The sequence below is a fragment of the Penicillium paradoxum genome (assembly GCF_028828445.1).
Source record: "Penicillium paradoxum strain IBT 22861 chromosome Unknown utg000007l_segment0_segment0, whole genome shotgun sequence".
NCBI classification, from domain to species: domain Eukaryota; kingdom Fungi; phylum Ascomycota; class Eurotiomycetes; order Eurotiales; family Aspergillaceae; genus Penicillium; species Penicillium paradoxum.
The window spans coordinates 2,083,885-2,099,544 of record NW_026643185.1 but is presented as its reverse complement, the minus strand read 5'-3'; the positions used below and the strand labels follow the sequence as shown (position 1 = coordinate 2,099,544).

The 15,660-nt window shown below is 49.9% G+C and overlaps 4 protein-coding genes across 4 annotated transcripts; 2 read left to right on the top strand and 2 right to left on the bottom strand.

Moving 5' to 3' along the window:
• Nucleotides 1–2,463: 2,463 nt before the first annotated feature.
• N7457_008341 (uncharacterized protein) lies at nucleotides 2,464–3,474 on the top strand (the record flags this gene model as incomplete). Its single annotated transcript, XM_057179384.1, has 1 exon — nucleotides 2,464–3,474. One exon carries the CDS (start codon nucleotides 2,464–2,466, stop codon nucleotides 3,472–3,474), a length of 1,011 nt encoding a protein of 336 aa, XP_057027770.1.
• A 1,214-nt stretch (nucleotides 3,475–4,688) lies between these two features.
• Nucleotides 4,689–5,957, top strand: N7457_008340 (adaptor protein NBP2; the record flags this gene model as incomplete). Its single annotated transcript, XM_057179383.1, has 1 exon — nucleotides 4,689–5,957. The coding sequence occupies one exon, from the start codon at nucleotides 4,689–4,691 to the stop codon at nucleotides 5,955–5,957; it is 1,269 nt and encodes a 422-aa protein (XP_057027769.1).
• Nucleotides 5,958–7,271: 1,314 nt separating this feature from the next.
• On the bottom strand, nucleotides 7,272–9,147 carry N7457_008339 (ENTH domain-containing protein; the record flags this gene model as incomplete). The annotated part of the gene is made up of 5 exons (XM_057179382.1): nucleotides 7,272–8,555; nucleotides 8,627–8,708; nucleotides 8,765–8,844; nucleotides 8,940–8,971; nucleotides 9,066–9,147. The coding sequence occupies 5 exons, from the start codon at nucleotides 9,145–9,147 to the stop codon at nucleotides 7,272–7,274; spliced, it is 1,560 nt and encodes a 519-aa protein (XP_057027768.1).
• Nucleotides 9,148–9,645: 498 nt separating this feature from the next.
• Nucleotides 9,646–15,462, bottom strand: N7457_008338 (putative Ras GTPase activating protein; the record flags this gene model as incomplete). The annotated part of the gene is made up of 2 exons (XM_057179381.1): nucleotides 9,646–10,535; nucleotides 10,593–15,462. 2 exons carry the CDS (start codon nucleotides 15,460–15,462, stop codon nucleotides 9,646–9,648), a joined length of 5,760 nt encoding a protein of 1,919 aa, XP_057027767.1.
• Between the last annotated feature and the right edge of the window lie 198 nt (nucleotides 15,463–15,660).

Here is a 15,660-nt window from a genome sequence, read left to right as displayed (position 1 = left end):
GACGGGGTCGCAAAGGAAGCGGTGAGGACGTCTGTTGAAGGCGTTGGGGGGTTGAAGACGGTCCGCAGGGACCAAAACCTGCGAGAAAAGCCGTCGCGGGATGATATTTCACACCAAAACCAATCCAAAGCAAAATATCTTGTGTCAGGACCTAGTTGTTGGACCGCATGTGGGCTGCACGAGTCGGTGTTCAGGGACTGGCAGTTCCACGAAGGGCTTTTTTTCCCCTGTGTTAGTTGAAACGCTCCCAAAGTATTCCATGGGAGGCAGAAAAAAATACATACCGAGAAGAATAGCAGAGAAATTCAAGGCACAGCCCTTGGAATTGGAGGTCGTAAAAGGAAAAAGCAGCAGGACCCCTGAGGTAAAATAATAGTTGCCCGAAATCGCGACTGGAAATAAGTATCGCCGACAAACGGGTTGCCAAGCCACCAACCGGTGGGGATTTTGTTCGGGTTTCCAAAGAAGTCGGAGAAGCGAGAGAGTAATTTACGAGATAGTCGAGACGTAAGAACAATGCGTAGAACAATAATCAGCCGGTCCCTGGAGTCTTGCCTTCAAAGTTCTTCTTACCCCCCCACGTCAGGATCCCCATTCAGGCTGCCACATTCAATAATCCAGAACTTGCAGGACGACACTGTATGACATGATCTCATCGAAATCATATTGCGTATCCCTTAGGTAGTTACATATGGGTAAATGCAGGTAGGATGCCATACTACACAGACTACGAGGATGGTGTAAACGCATGGTATGCGATACAAGTCGGGACCTTGGCTGGCTTTAATAAGGCCATCAAACAAAGCTGGAGCTATCGGATGCACGGGCTTTGATCCTTTTCGTTTTCCATCTGCATGTCGATCTTTTAAGTAGAGCCATGCGGATAACGACAGACGGTGTATCAACTATCGCTTATACAGTGAATCGAGGGATGACTCTCTCATCGGGATCATCCCAGATCTCGAGCTTGTATGCTGAATGTGCTTGCTACTCCGTACACGAAAAAAAAATGTGGGAGAGAACAGAGCAACCGGATCCACTTGTTTTGTCCAGGGTTACTTGACCCGGTAACAGAAAAACACCGTGAGACGGTTTATTCCGTCCACGTCAGCCATGCGGCCCTTAGTCTGAACAGGAAAGTAAGAAGAGGTAAGTGGGCATCCAATCTGCGAGTCCGTGTCGAAAAAGAGTCCACCAACCTGTGTCCTGCCAGGGAGATGGAACCCACCGGGTGGAGCACCGGAGAAATCTGATAAAAATCTGATAACTCGAGTCAAATCATCTCCTCCGGTTGATCCGGTGTAGACTCCATATATCCATAATAAACTCGGTAGCCGAGCTTGCCAAGCGAAAAACGGGGGAAGATAAGATGGTGAGTCCCGAGTACGGTAATCTGCTCCGGTGTAGGAAGCCACTGGCAACCCTTCTCACGTCCCCCTATCCCGTGGTGTAGGTGGCATAGCAGCCTCTCATTTGTAAAAGTAATATGACAATATGACAATATGACAACATGACGACCTACACCGTATGGCAAGTCTGGCAACCGGTGTAGGCAATCCCTGGAGGCAAGGAGGTGGGAGAAATCGCCTGGGAAGGAGAGGTGCACCATAGACCCGCGGTCAGGTGAATTGAAATGCAAACAGAACAATCTTCAGGGAAATTAAAGCGCCAAAACAACAGCCCTCTCCTTCACACAGTCCAGGGTTTCTATTTTTCTTTTTTCTTTTCACTAATCTACTCTCCGACGGCGAAGCGCTCAGGGGTTCCCAAAGTAGCCAATCACCGTGCTCGCTGGACCAATCTGCAGACTCGCGACATAATAAGATCAAACATGATGCAGATGCCAGACGGCTACGCGCCAGGAGCGGGACTGGACATGTCTCAAAATATCAATGTATCAATGACTCTAATCATATTGTCCCGAGAATCGAGACATCGCACCCAATCGTTGCCCCCAGGTCATGCTTTCTTCGGAATCTGTGGTATGGGACTGAGATCTCGGTCTATTAACAGACGATTTCGATCATGACAATGACGATGATTGTGTCAGGTTTAGAGCCTTTCCAATTAGGCGCGAAGATCCCAAGGTAGAAAGATTGCAGTCGGACGACTGTTTAATGTTTCGTTAGGTGTGACCTTTGTAGCCCATTCTTATTTTTATTCTCATGGTGGCCTGGGACTATGATTTGTGAAAGGCAACCCTTTGTCTATTCACATCTAGCTATTGCCCTCATCTCAATGATCTTATTGTTAACAAAGCCCATTGTTACTGCCTTCGACCTGGATCCTCTGCACTCAATAAATACGGCAATTCCCGCGCAAAACAATCCCACCTGTGTTCCATATTTCTTATGTTCAAAAAAGCAATCCTGCAATATCTATTCGAGTTGACGCCGCCGGTCGACGTCTTTTCCGAGTCCCCCAGGTTGAATTCTACACTCGTTGACCTCGAAAAATTCCATCATGATGTTGATCATCAACTTGGTGGCACTCCTTGCTCTGTACACCCCAAGCCACGCTCATTCTTGGGTGGAAGAGCTCACGCTCATTGCTCCAAATGGAACATTTGTCGGTACTCCAGGATACCCACGAGGCAATTACCTGCGCACGACATCTGGATTCAGCGACACCACAATGACCTACTTGGTTCCACCCAACACAAGAGCAAATGTGACTCAGATTCTGCCAATTGACAAGATGTGCAAGGACACTCAGCAGGATCAAACCCAGTCTGATGGAAGTCCCCGACTTGAAGCTGGCGCTGGCGCCGCGATTGCCCTGCGCTTCCAAGAAAACGGCCATGTGACACTCCCTCAAAACCAACCCGGAAAGCCCGCGAACCGAGGATTTGTTTATGTTTATGGCACCACACAGCCCAAGGTGGGCGAAAAGTTCCTTGATGTCCATGGAGCTTGGACTCAAGATGGAACTGGAGGAGACGGACGGGGTGTACTTCTGTCAGTGCAGAACTTCGACGATGGTCGTTGCTACCAAATCAACGGAGGCGAGATCTCGGGGACCCGACAAGCAAAATATACCCACACAGCAAGCCAGCTGATGGGAGCAGACCTCTGGTGCCAGCAGGATATTCAGTTGCCTTCCAATGCTCCTAGTGGGAAGCCTTACACACTCTATTGGGTGTGGGACTGGCCCACTGCTGCGGGCGTTGATCCCACTTATCCCAACGGAAAAGCTGAGATCTACACCACTTGCATGGAAGTTGATGTGGTGAACAAAATCAACAAGCAAGCAACGAAGGGCGAATTTGAAAGTGAGCAAGATCTCAACAAAGCTGCGATACCCTCGCAGTTCAACGCACTCTACGGTCCCCAATCCTCTCCATCTAGGACCACTTTCATCACATCGCTAGCTGCAACAGGGGCTGCAACAGGGACTGCCCCCCAAACACTCACCGTGACAGATTGGGTGACCAGAACAAGCACGGTATTTATGTTCGGAAGCCAGCCCACGTGAACTGGAGGGTTGAAAGGACCGAGACAGTCAAGATAGGACAATGCAACAGAGCTTCTGAAAGAGATGGCCCATTTTCTCCTTTTGTAGAGACTGGAACATGATCTGAGGATGGCCCATCAATGTAGATGACGACATTGCAAAGTGGAACATGGATACGGAGTACAATGGGGTAGTCTTTGATAGAGCGCCCCCCCAAAAAGGGAATAGACGAAACCAGACCTGAAACGCGCTAAGACTGGGTTACACGTGACTCTCTCGAGGGTTCAAGCTTCACCCTTCACACACGGCCAACTTTGTGACTCTTGAGCGGGTGTCTTGCATATAGGCTGATTCCTGCTGTTCTGTTTGTTTTGGATCTATGTCGGCAACCCCCCTTGTCGGATAACCAACAGCGACTTCCCCGACTCCAAAACCAACTACGCGCTGATCATTACTCCAGTTCAGCCATACAGGTATGGGCAATCTCCGTTCACTTGCAAGCCTATTTCTCCCCCAAATCCTATGTTTTCCATGTGGCCTTGACCGAATCCTTGTCACCGTGCGGTTTACACAATCTTTTCCGCATAAGCGCTGTGCCTCCGTTACATTTGTATCTGACATTGGCCCTTTTCTGCAGTTTCTGCTATATTTAGCAACTCCCTGCCCTCGAGATCGCAAGACAAACGGCTGGAGTAACGGTCTCGGTTTCGCCGGTCTAATCCTTGGATCGATAATCTACTGCGCGAACCTTGCAAACTTGGGTTTCATTGATCATATCGCATCGTGAGATCTTCCCCGTCGCGGTTCGGCGTTCCACTCGGGCCACATTTGCCCCCCCCTCCCCTCGTGTCGTTTGCCGATTACCCAGTCACCGTCCACCCCGGAGCCCCTTGGGATAGCATCTTTTCTCAAGAAGCTTGACATCCCAAGGACTGCTGTTGAAATAAGCAACACCTCCAATTTTGGTTTTGACTTATTACGACTTGGCGCTTGCTGCATCGTACCTGAACTCAATATCTCCTCAATCTCCAATCACAACATAATACCTCCCTTGTTTGGGCAAGGGTTACTCGCTAGCTGTGACTGCAAATTCCATTGACGGGGCTGGATCAATCGCAATGCGAAACTAGAGCGCCAACCACGCGACCGATGAACAACCCCACATTTCTCTTGCTAACATCCGATCCGCTATTCTTCATTCTGAACCCAATCTTGGGTCTCTCCCCATGTCAACCATGATGTCCTCTCCGGCTTCACAGCAGAACCCTCTGTCCACAAACAATCTGTCGGTTTTACCACCCATCCTCACCGATGGCACGGTGAAACGGTCATCGACGATTCCAAAAGATCGGCTCTCCACTTATTCCAGCGTTTCATTCGCATCACAAAATCGCTCGCGCCCAGGCTCCCATGTCTTCCCAATCTTCCATACCAGCCTTCCATATGCGCTTGTACGCGACTTCGCCTACCCGTCTACCCATCCTCTTCATTACGGGCCTCCTCCCCCTCGCGCCTCTGGGGTCTCTACGCCAGCAAGTGAACATCGACGTCTCTCTGACCCGCCACCTTCGTGGGATACATCGCGAGGATGGTCGACAGGTCAACCTGGCATGGAGCCTCAGATTAGTCTTGTTCATCAACAGTTGCCAGCAATGTCTTTTGGGGATGGACCACCATATAGCGAGGATGAAGACTTGCATAGCCCAGTTGTGACCTCGCGCCATCGCAAAAAGCCCTCCGACATGAATGGTCTTGTAGATGAGAGGGTCATGTCGGGTACTGGCCAGGCAGGAAATAATGAACGCGGCATGCTTGTTGGCATCAATGCCGACGGTAGTGAGACTTACTATGTGAATGATGGAAATACACCATGCGATGGTCCAAGGGGGGAATATGTCACATATCCAGCAAACGAAGGGCGGTATTCAATCATGGGTCCCAGCGGCGCAGGCGGCCAGCAAAACTACGACCATGACCCAGGTTTCGAGTCTGAGGATGATATTCCCGATGAAAACCGATACTCTAGAGACTATCAGTTTGCTGTTGGCTGCCCGGATGAAGAGATGCATGGGAAGGCTGTTGCGCTCTTCGACTTCACACGAGAGCATGAGAACGAACTTCCTCTTACCGAGGGTCAGGTAATCTACGTTTCATACCGACATGGTCAAGGCTGGTTGGTCGCAGAGGATCCCAAGACAGGAGAAAATGGCCTTGTCCCAGAGGAGTTTGTGCGTCTTTTGCGAGACATCGAAGGGGGCTTGACGTCGCTGAACGGTGAACCCAACCCAGAGGTTACCGGGGTCGCAGATGTCAGTCTGGATTCCAACGAGTCCGAACAACTATGTACGCCCACACAAACTGAGCAGCCATCAATTGACATGAATGCTCAGTCTGAAAATAAAGGCACCAATGGCAATACCCCAGCTACACTCTCAACGGAAAGTGTAGATGCATCTCAACCTACGTCAGGTACTGTCTCGAACCACACGGTGACCAAGACGTGATCCAATCGAACATCTGCCATGAATGGCTTTGTTTGATCCATGCAAACCCTTGGCGGTGCTCCGTGCACAAGTCACCTACGGGAGATGGCCTGTCCGTTTCAAGTTGCGCCTCAACAGCCGATCAACGAAGCTTGGCACCCTCCGCTTTCCTGTCAACGACCGGGTATACCTCAAACGTAGAACCCCGGCTTGGCTCGCTAGGTGCGCTGTTTGATTGAAGCTTCAATCAAACACGTCCTTGATGGATCACCCACCCGATCAAGAACCCCTTACGAAAACTAATTTCAAAAGGGATTGTTTCCTTGAAACAAACACTCTTCGGACAGCTGCATCTGATCCGAAACCACCTTTTTCCAGCCTTCAACACATCTTCTCGCGATACATTATTCCCCACCGCATGTTCCTCTTTATTAACGTATATCATCCCTTTTTCACGACTCCGATTCATGTCTTCTAATCATACACGTCGGGGAAACCTAACCTTGGGAGTGAAGAGATCGAGATGCCTTTTTTTTACTACATACCCCCCACCCCCCAAAGTCCCTTCCCATATTGTCATCTTCCTTGTTCTGTCTTCTGTCTCACAATCTCTCTTATTAACCCCCCTATTGTCTTCCCTCACCTGTATCTAGCTCCCTTAAGCGCAGGCGTTATACCAGCATGAGCATCAGCATAATGCCTATTCAAATACATTCAATTACCCAGTTATAATAATATCTCTCTTTGAAAGAGGTCAATATGGCATATTCAAGTTCAGATCCCAATGCAATAACGTCTGTTCGGACGTTTAATAGGATTCTAGAAGGAATGAGATGAAAGTATCTCTCTGAAGAGACTAGAATCATCTTTGACCGCTGCATGTATAGGCTTTTGAGTCGATTAGGACTCTCAATGTACCATTCTTCATGAGCACTATAGACAATATGTCTTTTCTCTCGCTTCCATTAGCACGACGCCGAATATGCGGAGACCATGATTCTCAGATCAAAGGCTGCTGGAAATTGTATCGGAGTGGTAGCAAGGGACAACACAACAGACTTTTACGTAGCATAACAAAAAAAAAAGGTTTCACAACCTCCTCTGCTATAATGCAGATATACGGAGGTACAAACCCAGGAGAAGAATTCAAACGAGGATGGAATGGAGTATATAAAACAAAACAGTCGAAAACAGTCGAAAAAAGTTTAACAAAAAAAAAACCAAGTCAAATTTGGACTTCTGAATGCTAAAATCATGGAGCCCGAGATCGCAAATATCGAAAGCGAACATGTTCTCGGGAGAACAAAGAATTGACAAAAATGCTTCATTGGCGAATTAACCGAGCAGATCATCAAAGGCCGAGCTGGATTGTTGCTTGTGCTGGTACTGGCTGGGCGTAGAGGAGGCGCTGGAGGGGGCTGGGGCGCCCCAGATGCCGGCGCTGGCTTTTTCCTTGGCCATGCTGGCAAGGTTGGGACCCTTGTTTGTGCCGGTGTTGTTCTTTTGGATGCCGGCGCTGGCACTGGCAGTCGACCACAACGAACCGAAGGCATCGGTGGTAGGCTTCTTGGCGGCTGCTAAGCCCGACTTGTTTGCTGTGCCTGAGGGAGTGGACACGGAGGACATGGAGGGCTTGGCAGCGTGAGAAGACCCAGAATGCTGGGGCACGTTGACGGAGGTGAAATAGTTGGGTGTGGCAGCTTGGTAGCCAGAGAGCTTCTGTTGCTGCATGGGGGCCATCTGAGAGATAGGAGTGGCCATCCCGCTGGAGGAGGGAGTAGGGGTGCTCGAAGTGAATCCAACCAGGCCATTGATGTTGGCGCCCTGTGAGGCCGAGATTGGCTGAGGCGCAACGAATTGAGTGTTGGAAGTTGTGCTGGCGGTGGAAGCTGGAGGGGGGATGGCGAATTGGCTTGAAGACGCAGTCTGAGTAGGCTGGATAGCCGGGGTTGCGGACTGGAAGTCATCGAAGTCATCGTCATCGACCGGGTTGGGATCTAGTATGTTGAGAGCATTGCCAGCCGGTTGCTTGCCGGCCGCGGTGGATGTTGTGGTGGTGACAGGCTCGTCGTCACCAAAGTCGAAAAGGTCTGCTACAGGTGCAGGAGCTGGCTCGGGCTTCTTTGCTTGGGGCTTCGCCTTGGCGGCGGGCTCACGAGGGCGCGCGGGGGCATCTGCCCCATCGTACTCATCATATTCTTCGAAGCGGTTGGACTGGTGGCCAGCGTCTTGGAAGTCGCCGCCGGATTGCCCGCCGAAACCACCGCCATCACCAAAGACACCGCCGCTGTATCCACCATATCCCATGCTTTCGCTGCCAAAGCCTCCATAACGGCCCGAGCTAGACATACCACCTCCGGTACCCATACCACCCTCGAAACCGCTGAACTTGTTGCGGTTGTTCTTGGCCTTCTTTCTTTCATTGCGAATTTGATCGACGTCACCCAGGAGCTTCACTAATTCAGAGGACCGGTTGCGCACATTGATACCCTGATCCTTGCCATTCATATCAATATAGTGGAACTGCCGAAGCATCCGTATCAGCGACATGTGGGATCGTGCATCATCCACTACTCGTTCGGAACCGTTCTTCACAAGGAATTCGAGGAGCTGGAGACTCTATTTTTTTGAAGAAAAAAATCGTGTGTTAGCCGCTGCACCTCCGCCATCAATGACCAGGCGCATCCCACCTTGTATATCTGTCGCCATTCCTCTGCGGCCTTGTCGGTGAATCGCTTGTAAATGAGGGGCATGATCTCATTGAGCAATTGGCTGTAATAAAAAGGTCAGCGCATTGGCGCAGGCCAAATCAGGCGACATGAACCGACTAGCTATGTGTTCCGTTGGCAATGTCTTGCATCAGTGTGGTCGAGGCTCCCCAGGGTTCATTGTTTGTAGCTTCCCGGACCTGACGTGTGTAAGCAATGTATCACCTAGTCTTCTCGAATCCATGCTCGGGCGAGCTGGAGCTTTTCGCGCAGAGGCGAGCGGTGGCATACGAACCTTGGATTCCATCTCGGTATAGTTCATGACGGCTATGACGGGGCGGTCAAGTTAGTTTCCATGAATGCATGCACGCCGGTTCGATTCGTTCAGACTGTACTCGGACCAACCGGGATGCAGACTTACCATTCTGGACCTTGCGAACACCGGCCTTGAGGTCATACAAGGTCATATTGCTGACCTGCTCTTTAAGGTTGGAGAAATCCATGGCGAGGGATGGCTGTCAGTACAGGACAGAGAGGGAAAACCGAGGATCCGAGAGGAAGGATGAAAAGGGCGCAAGGCAATTGAAAGCCAGGCACAGGAAGAACAATCTGAAATCCCTTAGGACTAAAGTGGACAATAGTGGAGGGGAAAGATGCCCGGTTTCCAGCTGGCAACCCGATTGAATGCGCCACGTCACGTGGCAGCCCCTGACGGAGGTTAATTAACTACATCTTGGTCGGTGTGTACTTGTAGATACTGACAATCATGGATCATTCGACCTACAACATAGGGGCTAGGAGAGTGGAAATGTTAATTGTTTTACAATTCACACTGAATGGTATCATACTGTGTACATGTCATTCGCCCATTTAGACCGAACGCGCTATCGCTATCAAAATCAACAAAAAATACCCATGGTATCTAACAGAAAGAAAGAATAATAATATCAATAACAATGCGTACCCAATTCATCCCTCATCAAGTCAATAAAGCATGACTCTCATTCATTATAGAACTTCTTCATGATCAAATGCAAGAAGAGGTTAACATTGACTCGCATCTGTCCCTCGAAAAAGTCCATGAACTGCGTGTTGTTGAATTGAGCCTGCAGCAAGTCGTCCAGCGGTACCTGTGCATTGGCGCCAGGAATCATCATGACGCCACTGCTCCCGTCAATGGTGAATACACCAACTTCGTTACTTGAGATGGTCAAGTCGACCCGATCCCATTGTCGTTCAGAGTAACCCTTCCAAGCAACGAGAACCCCTCGATCGGCCAGAGTACGGGCGGAGTATTTGTAAGATCCAAACTTGAAAACCTTGCCTGTTTTGTGCAGTTCTCTTTGATGATCCCATTGTTTTGTGAACGGCAGCAGGAACCGCTTCTTGCCCTTCTTGTTCTGTAAGGTAATCATGGCCTGCTCGATATAGTCGTTGTAGGTCTTGAGCTGCTGGTCCAGGTAGACAGCTTGGCCACTGAGACGCTGAGAGGTCAGACGAGCACCCTCGAGTTCGCGTTCGCGCTGGATTCTCCGGCGGTGTTTGGTCCGGATATCGATGGCGATGGCGTTCAGCAAATCCTGATAATGGTTGTGGCGATTAATCTTGCCACTCTGTTCAAGTCGAAGGATATTTTCGAGCGCAATGCCCTTGAGCTCGGAATAGCTCATGGAGCCAATGTCAATCAAGCTATTGGCTTCAGAATAGGCGCCGCGGCGAGGGCTGCCGGTGTTCAGTTCTTCCCGAACCAAATTGTGCCACCGCTCATCGTCCTCGGGTGTCGGTGACTTGAGCATGATATCCATCAAGTTAGCCCCGGTCTGGACTCGGATGATGTAGAGAATGCAGCGCTTAGTCTCCATGAAGAGGGTCTTCACGTCTGCTTCGGGGTCTAGATGTGTGAGAGTTAGCAAATGAAAAGGCTAGGGGTGGCTTGCATATCTCTTACCCTCAAGCTGAGCCAATTTAGGATTCAGTGTCAGATTAATCTCGGTAGAGCTGACGCCCATCAATGCATTTTCGTTACTCTTGACATTGCCAAGTTCTCGGACGAGTTCCTTGAGGAAGTCATCAGGGTGGGGGCACATATGGTTGATCTCCGAGGCCACAAGTTGATGAATCGAGAAGATATCAGACATCTTGATGTACAGGGTGGGTTTGGCCTTGGCATAGAGATCATTGAATTCATCAATGTCGAAATAAGACTCTGCAGCTTGGACAGAGATCATCTGGCCCCATATGCGCCCTAAACGCTGGATCGACTCCGCGATATAGCTATTTAGGGGTTGGAGATAGACGTTCTCAGCGCCGAACAGCCTTCCAGAAGCTATTTGAGCCACAACCTTGGAAATTTCTCCGAGGTTGCGCTTTTGTTCCTGGGTAAGAGCCCTGTCGATGACACCATACTTCTCTGGCTCCAGCACAGCAGGCTGGAAGTAATTTTTCCATACCCAATGGCCGACTGTTTGAAGAATAAATCCTTGGTCCTCGCCGGAAAACTTTTCCAGTAGATTTTGGTACATCTGCTGGGCAAGATATCTAATACCAAAGGGCATGCGATACAGGAGATCTTCAAAGCCCAAGAATAACTGATCAACGATGTCTCTGAGATCTTGGAGGTGTTTGATAAATGTCTCTCTAGTCTCAGGGTCTCTGATCGCCTCCTCTCTGGGGAGGTCCGGTTGTCGGCGGCTTCGTTGGCCGGTCTGGAGCTCCTCGTTGTTGATTGCGGAACGGTAAATTTGAATCGGGTCGCTCTCCAAATCAAGATCTGGATTTTCGACAACAGCCTCCTTGACGACAGCCCCTAAGACGTCGCGCATAAACTTTCGATCGCGTGGTGACTTTGCATATGACGCGAAAAGCTTGTTCCAGAAGGATGTACAGCGCAGATATTCGGGAAGAGATCTGAAGCTTTCAATGTCCTCTTTGACTGATCTCGCAATGAGTTTGATGAGGTAATACTCCTCACGTCGTTTCTGAGAATATCCAAAGAGACCCATCATCAAGTGCCGGATCCGCTCATATTCCTTGTCTGAGGTGTTGACCTCGCGCAATCGCCGGAATAATCGGGCAAGGTATTGTGATTGAGTTTGAAGAAGGAAGAAAAAGACCTGATATTGGTCCAGCTTCCTCCTTGAGGTCTTGTTAAGCGCTTTGAGGTCGTAAGGATCCTTGGAAGAAATTTCAGTGTTGGATAGCAAGTTGCCAATGTTCCCACCGAAGTGCTTTTGATGCTTGACAACTTCATCCAGAGTGATCTTGTTCTTGACAAGGAGAGCAATCTTGATGTCAAGTTGACTGATGTATTGCTCAGCAAGCTCATTCTGTCGAACTTGCTGAACAACCACTTTTCGCAAACGCTCAAATTCGATCTCTTCATCAAAATCGAAATCACTATCGTTGAGAAGGTGCACAAAGCCTTTGACGGTCCCAACAGGTGGGTTCTTTCCACTTGTCAGGCTCTTATAAGCTTGGCCTTGAATCCGGGCTCGGATAACACTCTGAGCCTTGATAACCTTCTCCATGTTCTCGTTATAATGTTGTCGTCTTTCTTCAAATCGGTTCTGGATAATGAGTCCTCTCATGCGTGCTTGTAAGTCTGTAACGAAGTCCTCCTCAACTTCGAGATCACTCAGCATCTCGCCAACTTCAACTCGCACAAGCATTGCCCGGGCTAAAGATTGAAGCTGAACAACTTCTTCCTCGTTCTCCTCAAGGTGAGACAATATACCACCCACCTCCATCCGCGAGATAGCGGCACGGGCGAGGCCTTGCAAATCAACAATGGCATATTCTTCCTGCTCCAGTTCATTTTGTTGCTCAAGGAGATGTTGCCTGTGAATGAAGCCGCGTGATTGAGACTGTAGTTCCAAGATGGCGGGTTCTTCGTTGAACAATGCAGTCCTCTGGGCTTCCAACGAGGCTCTCAAAGCTTGTGCCCTAAGAAGTCCCTGGAGGTTTATCACTGGCAAGAGATGCGCCGCAAGCTCGGTACGAATGGCCGACGTGTTCTTCCTCACAGCACCGGCGCGTGCTATCGCTTGCAGTGCAGCACACTCGTCTTCGGTTTCTTCCAGCGCTTGCAATAACAAAGTTTGACGTTCTCTGGCAATCAATGCTCTGACAATCGATTGAATGTGGGTGATTTGCGAGGACTCATTTGTTAGTAGAGCCTTCATGTGGGACAAATTCTGACGGGCAAGCGATCCTCGGATGACAGCCTGGAGTGGATTGACGGTGCTGTCAATTTGCTTCACCTCGTGAGAGTGGGCATTCATCTTCCTCCTTTGCAAGGTACCGCGGATGGCAGCTTGAAGCGACTTGATACTACTGCCAACTTGCTTCACTTCTTGAGAGTGAGTTTCCATTTGCTTACGTTGCAAGGCACCTCGAATGATTGCTTGGAGTGATATGATATCACTTTCGGCCTCACGAGTTTGTTCATATTGATGGCCAACATGCATGCGTTGCAATGCGCCACGAATGATTGCTTGGAGTGATGTCACAGCACCTTCGGCCTCACGAGTCTGTTCATATTGATGACCAACATGCATGCGTTGCAATGCGCCACGAATGATTGCTTGGAGTGTGGTTATATCACTTTGGGCCTCACGGGTTTGTTCATATTGATGGCCAACATGCATGCGTTGCAATGCGCCACGAATGATTGCTTGGAGTGATGTCACAGCCCCTTCGGCCTCACGAGTTTGTTCATATTGATGACCAACATGCATGCGTTGCAATGCGCCACGAATGAATGCTTGGAGTGATATAACATCACTTTCGGCCTCACGAGTCTGTTCATATTGATGGCCAGCATCCATGCGTTGCAATGCGCCACGAATGATGGCTTGGAGTGATGTTATATCACTTTCAGCCTGTCGGGTCTGTTCGTATTGATGACCAACATGCATGCGTTGCAATGCGCCACGAATGACTGCTTGGAGTGATGTTACATCATTTTCAGGCTGTCGGGTCTGTTTGTATTGATCTCCAACATTCATCCGCTGCAAAGCACCTCTGATCGCGGCCTGAATATGCTTGACGCCGGACTCTTCTCGTCGTGCGCGAGTTTGTAGACGACTAGCCTCGATGCGTGCCCTGGATCCCCGAATCAGACTCTGGAAATTCAAAACATCTGTCTCTTGTGCTTGTTGCCATTGCTTGTCGTTTTGTTGACGGCGACGTACAATGAAGCCTCGGCTGATGGCCTGCAGCCCAACTGAAAACTGAAGCATGCTTAGCCGGTAATCACTGATCTGCCGTGCCCAGTCTCCACGCAAGCGTGACTGTAGCTCAATTAGAAGAGGTTCAAAGTCCCACAAGTCATTCATCGTGTTGCTAAGCTGTAAGCGCATCATAGCGCCTCTAATCTGAGCCTGGAAATCACAGATCGAAGTTTCGTTTTCGTGCAGTTCTCGATCAATACGATCCTCCTCTGACTCAACTGGTTCGGGCTCGGGCTCAGGCTCCGCGCCAAAGTTTGCAGCCATGCCCGCAAAGCTAGGCATGCTGACACCAGACTTATCTAGTCCCTTTTGGGTTTTCTCTAGCTCATGGTGTTCGAACTCAAGCTGACCAACCAAGTTTCCCATGCGGAAGTCCAACATGCCATTTTTGAAGAGCAGCCATGATAATGCGTGGATACAGTGTATGACTTTGGGCAGGTTTTTCTTCTCATACAGATCGATTAGTTCGAATCGAAACAACTCGGGCAGCTCAATCTCATCGAGGAATCTGAAAAACAAGGCGATATTGTCAGAATGGCGATATTGTAGCTTGGGGTGTCGGAAAATTCGAAGGGTTTTGCCCGTATACATTGCTTGCACCACCTCTGCCAGAGTCACACCATCTCTTAGTGCTTCCTCTAGCTGAACAATTGGCGGGATCTGTTTTTGAATAACATCTTCGATCCACTGTTTGGCTTCTCCGATGTGGCAGAGATACTCATACGCTTGAATGAATTGTCGCTGCTGGTCCATCCAATTCCCAGCTGCCCATGAGGAGGGCTTCGGCTTCTCGGGGGATTTTGCGCCATTTCTTCCGGCTGCTGAGTCCGCCCGCTTCAGGCGTCGTCGGCCTTGTAGACCCACCACAGAAGCGGCAGCTGCTCCAAATTCACTCTCGCCGGATTGTGCAAACCTTGAGAGAGTTCTGAGATGACCCGTCGATGATTTTTGGAACGTTTCAAGCTCGGGCGCGGACAGCGCAGCAGTCAATTGTGGAGCATGAGCAATTGTCTTTTGTGGGGACGAAGATCGCGACGTTCCAGGCACAGGGGACCAGTGATGAGGAGACGTGGCTGGTGGCGGGGTCTGGGGTTCGTAGGTTGGAGTTTTGTAACGCGGAGACTGATTCTCTTTGAGTTGGAGATTGCGCGACTCAGGAGTGCTTGGTCGATATTCCTTCCAAGGGTTCGGTTGATCGATTGTTTGGCTTCGTGAATGTCGGTAGGCCCCAGTGTTCACGGTTGGGGATGGGACATTGGGTGCTTGTTGAAGAGGTCGTAGAGATCGTCGGATGTTGTCGTACGCTGTTCCAGCATTCGACCAATTGCCTCGTTCCATAGTGTCCGTGACAGTCGCTGTTGAGCTTATACTGCTTGCCTCGCTCTTCCCTCGGAAGTGCCCCAGACTGTTTGGTATCGACGCATTGGATGATACGGTGCTGGTCCGGCTAGGAACAAACGAGCTTGACGCGACGGAATATGCAGACGAGTTCGTGGATGCTGTCGACCCGTGTCGTAATGGGCTTGTGGACTCCGGGGGAAGGTCCGTCTGGGCCCGCTTGAGCGATGGGAACTGCGTTGACATCATTTAATCTCGTAACGGGTATGCAAAAAATGGATTGAAAAATGTCGCGCTCCTTTGGCCGCATCCCTGCTTCGGTGACAGAAGCGGAATGCGCGGGTCCAACAGGGCCCAAGATCTTTTCCTCAGAGACGTTGTGATTTGGGTAAATCTCAATGGCGGCCTCCCATGACTCTGCAATCAGAGAAGAAGACTCAACAGATG